Here is a 12,500-nt window from a genome sequence, read left to right as displayed (position 1 = left end):
GAGAGACAGGGAGATGGGAAGAGAGACAGGGAGATGGGAAGAGAGACAGTGAGATGGGAAGAGAGACAGGGAGATGGGAATAGAGACAGGGAGATGGGAAGAGAGACAGGGAGATGGGAAGAGAGACAGGGAGATGGGAAGAGAGACAGGGAGATGGGAAGAGAGACAGGGAGATGGGAAGAGAGACAGGGAGATGGGAAGAGAGACAGTGAGATGGGAAGAGAGACAGGGAGATGGGAATAGAGACAGGGAGATGGGAAGAGAGACAGGGAGATGGGAAGAGAGACAGGGAGATGGGAAGAGAGACAGGGAGATGGGAAGAGAGACAGGGAGATGGGAAGAGAGACAGGGAGATGGGAAGAGAGACAGAGAGATGGGAAGAGAGAGGGGGAGAGGAAGAGAGAAAATGATAGAGCGAGAGAAGAATAAATAAATGATAGAGAGAGAGGAAACACAACGTTGTGTTATTATTGGAGGAGGGGAGACATCGCTCACTGCCTCAACACCCAACACATACCCTGTTGTTTCTGTCAAATTTACATTCAATAAATCAGTCATTCAGCAGACACACTTTTCACAAACGCATTCAGAGGAGGCCACAAAAAGCGCATCATACAAATATTGAAAATACAGAAACACATGCAAATGTGACTGCACACACACACACACACACACACACACACACACACACACACACACACACACACACACACACACACACACACACACCCCGCCCCCATGCCTGTACTCACCATTGTTTGTGGTCTGCGTCACAGTTACAGTCGTATTTGGGGTCAGTACAGTTCCTGTCGATACCACAGGAACACTTCTGTATCCCCGGCCCTGATCCTCCCCAGTAGAAATGTTTCTCATTGCTCCTACCCACCCACCATGTGTAGGGAGTTCCCTCTGAAGAGACACACACACACAGAGATATTAGTATAAAAACACAGATAACCAATCTAAGTCTCTCTTTCTTGTGTCTCTTTGTGTGTTTTTATTGAACCTTTATTTAACTAGGCAAGTTAGTTAGCCTACCCCAGCCAAACCCAGATGACACTGGGCCAATTGTGCACCACCCACCAAATCACAGCCAGATGTGACACAGTCTGGATTCAAACCAGGGACTGTAGTGACACCTCTTGCACTGAGATGCAGTGCCTTAGACCACTGCGCCACTCGGGATTTCACTCTGTGCAAAACATTAGGAACACCGTCCTAATATTGAGTTGCCCTCAGAACAGCCTCAATTAGTTTGGGCATGGACTACAAGGTGTCGAAAGTGTTCCACAGGGATGCTGGCCCCTGTTGATTCCAATGCTTCCCACAGTTGTGTCAAGATGGCTGGATGTCCTTTGGGTGGTGGACCATTCTTGACCCACACGGGAAACTGTTGAGCGTGAAATACCCAGCATCGTTGCAGTTCTTGACTCAAACTGGTGCGCCTGGCACCTACTACCATACCCTGTTCAAAGGCACTTAAATATTTAGTCTTGATCATTAACCCTTTGAATGACACACACACACAATCCATGTCTCAATTGTCTCAAGGCTTTAAAATCCTTCTTTAACCTGTCTCCTCCCCTTCATCTACACTGATTGAAGTGGATTTTACAGGTGACATCATTAAGGGATCATAGCGTTCACCTGGATTCACCTGGTCAGTCTATTTCATGGAAAGAGCAGAGCTGTGTTCGAATACTCATACTAACCGCACTATTTGTGACATGAGTATGGAGTTTGTAGTATGCTCATTGGTCATAGTGTGGACATAGTTAGTATGCTCATTGGTCATAGTATGGATATAGTTAGTATGGATATAGTTAGTATGCTTATTGGTCATAGTATGGATATAGTTAGTATGCTTATTGGTCATAGTATGGATATAGTTAGTATGCTCATTGGTCATAGTGTGGATATAGTCAGTATGCTCATTGGTCATAGTGTGGACATAGTTAGTATGGATATAGTTAGTATGCTTATTGGTCATAGTATGGATATAGTTAGTATGGATATAGTTAGTATGGATATAGTCAGTATGCTTATTGGTCATAGTATGGATATAGTTAGTAAGGATATAGTTAGTATGGATATAGTCAGTATGCTTATTGGTCATAGTATGGATATAGTCAGTATGTCAGAACTCCCGAATGTCGTACTAAATTTTCCAAAATACGAAGTACACAAGCAGTGGACACTATTAGCGCTTTTAGGGCGCTTAATGCAATTCTTCAGAAAATAGGCGTGGCTTCACAATGTTTTCAGATTTGAAGAAAATGGCGGAATATATGCAACCCGAAGTCCGATGAGTAATGATTTTTCAAATAAGTTATGTTACATGTTATGTTGGCTGACAATTCATTAGCAACGCTGTCCTTATGGACAACAGAGCGGTATGTCCGGTTACAGTGCCTTGCGAAAGTATTCGGCCCCCTTGAACTTTGCGACCTTTTGCCACATTTCAGGCTTCAAACATAAAGATATAAAACTTTATTTTTTTGTGAAGAATCAACAACAAGTGGGACACAATCATGAAGTGGAACGACATTTATTGGATATTTCAAACTTTTTTAACAAATCAAAAACTGAAAAATTGGGCGTGCAAAATTATTCAGCCCCCTTAAGTTAATACTTTGTAGCGCCACCTTTTGCTGCGATTACAGCTGTAAGTCGCTTGGGGTATGTCTCTATCAGTTTTGCACATCGAGAGACTGAAATTATTTCCCATTCCTCCTTGCAAAACAGCTCGAGCTCAGTGAGGTTGGATGGAGAACATTTGTGAACAGCAGTTTTCAGTTCTTTCCACAGATTCTCGATTGGATTCAGGTCTGGACTTTGACTTGGCCATTCTAACACCTGGATATGTTTATTTTTCAACCATTCCATTGTAGATTTTGCTTTATGTTTTGGATCATTGTCTTGTTGGAAGACAAATCTCCGTCCCAGTCTCAGGTCTTTTGCAGACTCCATCAGGTTTTCTTCCAGAATGGTCCTGTATTTGGCTCCATCCATCTTCCCATCAATTTTAACCATCTTCCCTGTCCCTGCTGAAGAAAAGCAGGCCCAAACCATGATGCTGCCACCACCATGTTTGACAGTGGGGATGGTGTGTTCAGCTGTGTTGCTTTTACGCCAAACATAACGTTTTGCATTGTTGCCAAAAAGTTCAATTTTGGTTTCATCTGACCAGAGCACCTTCTTCCACATGTTTGGTGTGTCTCCCAGGTGGCTTGTGGCAAACTTTAACCAACACTTTTTATGGATATCTTTAAGAAATGGCTTTCTTCTTGCCACTCTTCCATAAAGGCCAGATTTGTGCAATATACGACTGATTGTTGTCCTATGGACAGAGTCTCCCACCTCAGCTGTAGATCTCTGCAGTTCATCCAGAGTGATCATGGGCCTCTTGGCTGCATCTCTGATCAGTCTTCTCCTTGTATGAGCTGAAAGTTTAGAGGGACGGCCAGGTCTTGGTAGATTTGCAGTGGTCTGATACTCCTTCCATTTCAATATTATCGCTTGCACAGTGCTCCTTGGGATGTTTAAAGCTTGGGAAATCTTTTTGTATCCAAATCCGGCTTTAAACTTCTTCACAACAGTATCTCGGACCTGCCTGGTGTGTTCCTTGTTCTTCATGATGCTCTCTGCACTTTTAACGGACCTCTGAGACTATCACAGTGCAGGTGCATTTATACGGAGACTTGATTACACACAGGTGGATTGTATTTCTCATCATTAGTCATTTAGGTCAACATTGGATCATTCAGAGATCCTCACTGAACTTCTGGAGCGAGTTTGCTGCACTGAAAGTAAAGGGGCTGAATCATTTTGCACGCCCAATTTTTCAGTTTTTGATTTGTTAAAAAAGTTTGAAATATCCAATAAATGCCGTTCCACTTCATGATTGTGTCCCACTTGTTGTTGATTCTTCACAAAAAAATACAGTTTTATATCTTTATGTTTGAAGCCTGAAATGTGGCAAAAGGTCGCAAAGTTCAAGGGGGCCGAATACTTTCGCAAGGCACTGTATGTTAGCTAGCTCAAAATTAAACTCAGGTGCATCCTGTTTCCATTGATCATCCTTGAGATGTATCTACAACATGATTGGAGTCCACCTGTGGTAAATTCTATTGTTTGGACATTATTTGGAAAGGCACACACCTATGAGGTCTCACAGTTGACAGTGTATGTCAGAGCAAAAACCAAGCCATGAGGTCAAAGGAATTGTCCGTAGAGCTCCGAGACAGAATTGTGTTGAGGCACAGATCTGGGAAGGATACCTAAAGATTTCTGCAGCATTTAAGATCCCCAAGAACACAGTGACCTCCATCATTCTTAAATGAAAGAAGTTTGTAGCCACCAATACTCTTCCTTGAGCTGGCCGCCTGGCCAAATTGAGCAGTAGGGGGAGAAGGGCCTTGGTCAGGGAGGAGACCAAGAACCCAAAGGTCACTCTGACAGAGCCCCAGAGTTTCTCTGTGGAGATTGGAGAGCCTTTGGCCTGAATGCCAAGCGTCTGGAGGAAACCTGGCACCATCCTTACGGTGAAGCATGGTGGTGGCAGAATCATGCTGTGGGAATGTTTTGTAAGTGGCAGGGACTGGGAGACTAGTCAAGATGAGTCAGGATTGAGGAAAAGATGAACAGAGCAAAGTACAGAGAGATCCTAGATGAAAACCTGCTCCAGAGCACTCAGGACCTCACACTGGGGCGAAGGTTCACCTTCCAACAGGACAACGCAGAAGTGTTTTCGGGACAAGTCTCTGAATGTCCTTGAGTGGCCCAGCCAAAGCCCGGATTTGAACCCGATCTAACATCTTTGGAGAGAACTGAAAATAGCTGTGCAGCAACGCTCCCTATCCAACCTGACAGAGCTTGAGAGGATCTGCAGAGAAGAATGGGAGGAACTCCACAAATACAGGTGTGCCAGGCTTGTAGCGTCATACCCAAGAAGACTCTAGGCTGTAATCGCTGCCAAAGGTGTTTCAACAAAGTACTGAGTAAAGGCTCTGAATACTTACGTAAATGTGACATTCCTGTTTTTGCTTTGTCATTATGGGGTATTGTGTGTAGATTGATGAGGGGGAAAAATAATGTAATAAATTGTGGGAAAAGTCAAGAGGTTTGAAGACTTTCTGAAGGCACTGTATATGAGACAGGAGAAGATGGCTTTCCTATTTATTTTAAATAACGTTCACAATATAAGGATATTGGACTTCTCTTCTGTTGTTTATGATAAAACCCCAAATTGAAAATGCTAAGAATATTATAATTGAAGAGAACCAGTAAAGGGAGGAGAGGAGTAAGAAACAACAATGCTCTGAAACACACAATATCTCTCTGTCTCACGTAGGTGACAACGGTTATCTCTGAAACACACAATATCTCTCTGTCTCACGTAGGTGACAACGGTTATCTCTGAAACACAATATCTCTCTGTCTCACGTAGGTGACAACGGTTATCTCTGAAACACACAATATCTCTCTGTCTCACGTAGGTGACAACGGTTATCTCTGAAACACAATATCTCTCTGTCTCACGTAGGTGACAACGGTTATCTCTGAAACACACAATATCTCTCTGTCTCACGTAGGTGACAACGGTTATCTCTGAAACACACAATATCTCTCTGTCTCACGTAGGTGACAACGGTTATCTCTGAAACACACAATATCTCTCTGTCTCACGTAGGTGACAACGGTTATCTCTGAAACACACAATATCTCTCTGTCTCACGTAGGTGACAACGGTTATCTCTGAAACACAATATCTCTCTGTCTCACGTAGGTGACAACGGTTATCTCTGAAACACACAATATCTCTCTGTCTCACGTAGGTGACAACGGTTATCTCTGAAACACACAATATCTCTTTGTCTCACGTAGGTGACAACGGTTATCTCTGAAACACACAATATCTCTCTGTCTCACGTAGGTGACAACGGTTATCTCTGAAACACACAATATCTCTCTGTCTCACGTAGGTGACAACGGTTATCTCCGAAACACACAATATCTCTCTGTCTCACATAGGTGACAACGGTTATCTTCCCTGAGCTGCTCAGAGAGAGAACAGGGGTAAAACATGTGAGAGAGTCAGAATACAGATCTGAAGGATTTCAAATCAGACTGTATAATTACTAATAACACACTCAGATAACACATTGGGAGTGTGTGTGTCTAATAACACACTCAGATAACACATTGGGAGTGTGTGTGTCTAATAACACACTCAGATAACACATTGGGGGTGTGTGTGTCTAATGACACACTCAGATAACACATTGGGAGTGTGTGTGTCTAATAACACACTCAGATAACACATTGGGGGTGTGTGTGTCTAATGACACACTCAGATAACACATTGGGAGTGTGTGTGTCTAATAACACACTCAGACAACACATTGGGAGTGTGTGTGTCTAATGACACACTCAGATAACACATTGGGGGTGTGTGTGTCTAATAACACACTCAGATAACACATTGGGAGTGTGTGTGTCTAATGACACACTCAGATAACACATTGGGAGTGTGTGTGTCTAATGACACACTCAGATAACACATTGGGAGTGTGTGTGTCTAATGACACACTCAGATAACACATTGGGGGTGTGTGTGTCTGTAAGGCCAGCTAGTTGTGTGTTTACAGTTATATATGAGGGAGAGCTGATCAATACAGGGAGAGCAGATCAATAGAGGGACAACAGATTGATACAGGGAGAGCTGATCAATAGAGGGAGAACAGATCGATACAGGAAGAGCAGATCAATAGAGGGACAACAGATTGATACAGGGAGAGCTGATCAATAGAGGGAGAACAGATTGATACAGGGGGAGCAGATCAATAGAGGGACAACAGATTGATACAGGGGGAGCAGATCAATAGAGGGACAACAGATTGATACAGGGAGAGCAGATCAATAGAGGGACAACAGATTGATACAGGAAGAGCAGATCAATAGAGGGACAACATATCGATACAGGGAGAACAGATCGATAGAGGGACAACATATCGATACAGGGAGAACAGATCGATAGAGGGACAACATATCGATACAGGGAGAGCAGATCGATAAATGGACAACAGATTGAAACGGGGAGAGCTGATCGATTTTATTTTATTTTAATTTCCCCTTTATTTAACCAGGTAGGCTAGTTGAGAACAAGTTCTCATTTACAACTGCGACCTGGCCAAGATAAAGCATAGCAATTCAACACAATACAACAACACAGAGTTACACTTGGAATAAACAAAACATAGTCAATAATACAGTAGAACAAAGAAAACAAAAAGTCTATATACAGTCAGTGCAAATGAGGTGAGATAAGAGAGGTTAGGCAATAAATAGGCCATGGTGCTGAAGTAATTACAATATTGTAAGGGTTTTCCTGTGGTGAAGTAGCAGCGGACCAAAACGCAGCGTGGTTATATTGATTCATGTTTAATGAAAAAACGATAAACACGAACACTACAAAACAATAAATGTGGAAAACCAAAAACAGCCCTATCTGGTGCAAAACACAGAGACAGGAACAATCACCCACAAACACACAGTGAAACCCAGGCTACCTAAGTATGATTCTCAATCAGAGACAACTAATGACACCTGCCTCTGATTGAGAACCATACTAGGCCGAAACATAGAAATACCCAAAACCTAGAAAAACAAACATAGACTGCCCACCCAACTCACGCCCTGACCATACTAAATAAATACAAAACAAAGGAAATAAAGGTCAGAACGTGACAAATATAGCAATTAAACACTGGAATGGTAGATGTGCAGAAGATGAATGCGCAAGTAGAGATACTGGGGTGCAAAGGAACAAGATAAATAAATAAATACAGTATGGGGATGAGGTAGGTAAGATTGGATGGGCTGTTTACAGATGGGCTATGTACAGGTGCAGTGATCTGTGAGCTGCTCTGACAGCTGGTTCTTAAAGCTAGTGATGGAGATATGAGTCTCCAGCTTCAGAGATTTTTGCAGTTCGTTCCAGTCATTGGCAGCAGAGAACTGGAAGGAAAGACGATCAAAGGAGGAATTGGCTTTGGGGGTGACCAGTGAGATGTACCTGCTGGAGCACGTGGTACGAGTGGGTGCTGCTATGGTGACCAGTGACCAGTGGGTTTGGCGATGAGTATGAAGCGAGGGCCAACCAACGAGAGCGTACAGGTCGCAATGGTGGGTAGTGTTGTTTGGTGACAAAACAGATGGCACTGTGATAGACTGCATCCAGTTTGTTGAGTATAGTGTTGGAGGCTATTTTATAGATGACATCACCGAAGTCGAGGATCGGTAGGATGGTCAGTTTTACGAGGGTATGTTTGGCAGCATGAGCGAAGGATGCTTTGTTGCGATATAGGAAGCCGATTCTAGATTTAATTTTGGACTGGAGATGCTTAATGTGAGTCTGGAAGGAGAGTTTACAGTCTAACCAGACACCTAGGTATTTGTGGTTGTCCACATATTCTAAGTCAGAACCGTCCAGAGTAGTGATGCTGGACGGGCGGGTAGGTGCAGGCAGTGATCGATTGAATAGCATGCATTTAGTTTTACTTGCGTTTAAGAGCAGTTGGAGGACACGGAAGGAGCGTTGTATGGCATTGAAGCTCGTCTGGAGGTTAGTTAACACAGTGTACAAAGAAGGGCCAGAAGTATACAGAATGGTGTCGTCTGCATAGAGGTGTATCAGAGAATCACCAGCAGCAAGAGTGACATCATTGATATGTACAGAGAAGAGAGTCGGACCGAGGATTGAACCCTGTGGCACCCTCATAGAGACTGCCAGAGGTCCGGACAACAGGTCCTCCGATTTGACACACTGAACTCTATCAGAGAAGTAGTTGGTAAACCAGGCGATGCAGTCGTTTGAGAAACTAAGGCTGTCGAGTCTGCCAATAAGAATGTGGTGATTGACAGAGTCAAAAGCCTTGGCCAGGTCGATGAATACGGCTGCACAGTAATGTCTCTTATTGATGCCGGTTATGATGTCGTTTAGGACCTTGAGTGTGGCTGAGGTGCACCCATGATCAGCTCTGAAACCAGATTGCATAGCGGAGAAGGTACGGTGGGATTCGAAATGGTCGTTAATATTTTTCTTAACTTGGCTTTTGAAGACTTTAGAAAGACAGCGTAGGATATATATAGGTCTGTAGCAGTTTGGGTCTAGAGTATCTTTGAAGAGGATGACGACCGCGGCAGTTTTCCAATCTTTGGGAATCTCAGACGATACGAAAGAGTGGTTGAACAGGTTAGTAATAGGGGTTGCAACAATTTCGGCAGATAATTTTAGTAAGAGAGGGTCCGGATTGTCTAGCCCGGCTGATTTGTAGGGGTCCAGATTTTGCAGCTTTTTCAGAACATCAGCTATCTGGATTTGGGTGAAGGAGAAATGGTGGGTTGCTGTGGAGGGTGCCGAGCAGTTGACCGGGGTAGGGGTAGCCAGGTGGAAAGCATGGCCAGCCGTAGAGAAATGCTTATTGAAATTCTCAATTATAGTGGATTTATCAGTGGTGACAGCGTTTCCTAGCCTCAGAGCAGTGGGCAGCTGGGAGGAGGTGCTCTTATTCTCCATTGACTTTACAGTGTCCCAGAACATTTTTGAGTTAGTACTACAGGATGCAAATTTCTCTTTGGAAAAGCTAGCCTAAGCTTTCCTAACTGTCTGTGTATATTTGTTCCTAACTTCCCTGAAAAGTTGCATATCACGGGGGCTGACGGGATGAGGTTAATGTCATTCCAGGATACCACGGCCAGGTCGATTAGAAAGGCCTGCTTGCAGAAATGTTTTAGGGAGCGTTTGACAGTGATGAGGAGTTGTCGTTTGGTCGCAGACCCATTACGGATGCAGGCAATGAGACAGTGATCGCTGAGATCTTGACTGAAAATAGCAGAGGTGTATTTGGAGGGCGAGTTAGTTAGGATGACATCTATGAGGGTGCCCTGTGCAACTGGGTACTGGACTACCTGACGAGCCGACCCCAGGTGGTGAGGGTAGGTAACAACATTCCAACCCATTCTGATCCTCAACACTGGGGCCCCACAAGGGTGCGTTCTGAGCCCTCTCCTGTACTCCCTGTTCACCCACGACTGCGTGGCCATGCACGCCTCCAACTCTATCATCAAGTTGCAGACGACACTACAGTGGTAGGCTTGATTACCAACAACGAAGAGACGGCCTACAGGGAGGAGGTGCGGGCCCTTGGAGTGTGGTGTCAGGAAAATAACCTCACACTCAACGTCAACAAAACAAAGGAGATTATTGTGGACTTCAGGAAACAGCAGAGGGAGCACCCCCCTATCCACATTGAAGGGACAGTAGTGGAGAGGGTAGTAAGTTTTAAGTTCCTCTGCGTACACATCACAGACAAACTGAATTGGTCCACCCACACAGACAGCATGGTGAAGAAGGTGCAGCAGCGCCTCTTCAACCTTAGGAGGCTGAAGAAATTTGGCTTGTCACCAAAAGCACTCACAAACTTTTACAGATGCACAATCGAGAGCATCCTGTCGGGCTGTATCACCGCCTGGTACGGCAACTGCTCCACCCACAACCGTAATGCTCTCCAGAGGGTAGTGAGGTCTGCACAACGCATCACCGGAGGCAAACTTCCTGCCCTCCAGGACACCTACACCACCCGATGTCACAGGAAGGCCATAAAGATCATCAAGGACAACAACCACCCGAGCCACTGCCTGTTCACCCCGTTATCATCCAGAAGGCGAGGTCAGTACAGCTGCATCAAAGCAGCTTCTATCTCAAGGCCATCAGACTGTTAAACAGCCACCACTAACATTGAGTGGCTGCTGCCAACATACTGACTCAACTCCAGCCACTTTAATAATGGAAAAATTTATCACTAGCCACTTTAATAATGGAAATATGTATCACTAGCCACTTTAAACAATGCCACTTAATATAATGTTTACATACCCTACATTACTCATCTCATATATATATACTGTACTCTATACCATCTACTGCATCTTGCCTATGCTGTTCTGTACCATCACTCATTCATATATCTTTATGTACATATTCTTCATCTCTTTACACTTGTGTGTATAAGGTAGTTGTTGTGAAATTGTTAGGTTAGATTACGCGTTGGTTATTACTGCATTGTCGGAACTAGAAGCACAAGCATTTTGCTACTCTCGCATTAACATCTGCTAACCATGTGTATGTGACAAATCAAATTTGATTTGTTTACAGATTTGGAGTTGTACCTGGTAGGTTCATTGATAATTTGTATGAGATTGAGGGCATATCAAGCTTAGATTGTAGGATGGCCGGGGTGTTAAGCATGTCCCAGTTTAGGTCACCTAGTAGCACGAGCTCAGAAGATAGATGGGGGGCAATCAATTCACATATGGTATCGATGGCACAGCTGGGGGCAGAGGGAGGTCTATAGCAAGCAGCAACAGTGAGAGACTTGTTTCTGGAAAGGTGAAATTTTAGAAGTAGAAGCAAGAATTGTTTGGGTTCAGACTTGGATAGTAATACAGAACTCTGCAGGCTATCTTTGCAGTAGATTTCAACACCGCCCCCTTTGGCAGTTCTATCTTGGCGGAAAATGTTATAGTTAGCGATGAAGATTTCAGGGTTTTTGGTGGTTTTTCTAAGCCAGGATTCAGACACGGCTAAGACATCCGGTTTGGCAGAGTGTGCTAAAGAGTAGGCTTCTAATGTTAACATGCGTGAAACCAAGGCTTTTACGGTTACAGAAGTCAACAAATGAGAGCACCTGGGTAGTGGGAGTGGAGACAGGCACTGCAGGACATGGATTAACCTCTACATTACCAGAGGAACAGAGGAGAAGTAGGATAAGGGTACGGCTAAATGCTATACGAACTGGCCATCTAACACGTTCAGAACAGAGAGTAAAAGGAGCAGGTTTCTGGGCACGATAGAATAGATTCAAGGCATAGTGTACAGACAAAGGTAAGGTAGGATGTGAGTACATTGGAGGTAAACCTAGGCATCTATACAGGAGAGCAGATCGATAGATGGACAACAGATTGATACGGGGAGAGCAGATCGATAGAGGGACAACAGATCGATACGGGTAGAGCTGATCGATACAGGAAGCATTTCCTCAGAAGATACCTAGCTACAGTATACTGTAAGGAGACTGGGACATGAGCAGGACAGGAGAGAATATCTCAAACAGTTTCTGTACAATGTGTGTGAGTGTGTGTGTGTGTGTGTTGCCACTTGCTATCCATGTGGTTAAGGACAGGGCTACAGCTTCCTAATGAGCTGGAAATAATATTTTCTAGACACCATTAGGGCTCTGATGGCTGGGGTCTGCTGTCACTAACATGTATATGAAGAGTCAGTCCGGATGCCATTAAAGTTCCATCGGCCTGCCACTCCAACAGGGATACAAACACTATGGCGCCCATTATGGCTCTGATGACCTGCAGTAGCACTCTGTTTGGGTGAAAGGCTATGATCTCAGTGACAGGGGTATGAACACCGTGGAGTCCATTTT

The 12,500-nt window shown here is 44.1% G+C and overlaps 1 protein-coding gene across 1 annotated transcript in view; it reads right to left on the bottom strand.

Moving 5' to 3' along the window:
* LOC110515947 (contactin-associated protein-like 2) overlaps positions 1–12,500 on the bottom strand; it is a 304,164-nt gene that overhangs the window by 58,874 nt on the left and 232,790 nt on the right. Inside the window, exon 16 of the mRNA XM_036943719.2 lies at positions 753–909. Within this exon, the coding sequence (XP_036799614.2) occupies positions 753–909 (157 nt within the window). The remainder of the gene's footprint in view (positions 1–752; positions 910–12,500) is intronic.

The sequence above is a fragment of the Oncorhynchus mykiss genome, chromosome 15 (assembly GCF_057628025.1).
Source record: "Oncorhynchus mykiss isolate SJ-2025 chromosome 15, ASM5762802v1, whole genome shotgun sequence".
Lineage (NCBI taxonomy): Eukaryota > Metazoa > Chordata > Actinopteri > Salmoniformes > Salmonidae > Oncorhynchus > Oncorhynchus mykiss.
The sequence above is the reverse complement of the archived record's forward strand: the minus strand, read 5'-3'. Positions and strand labels throughout refer to the sequence as shown.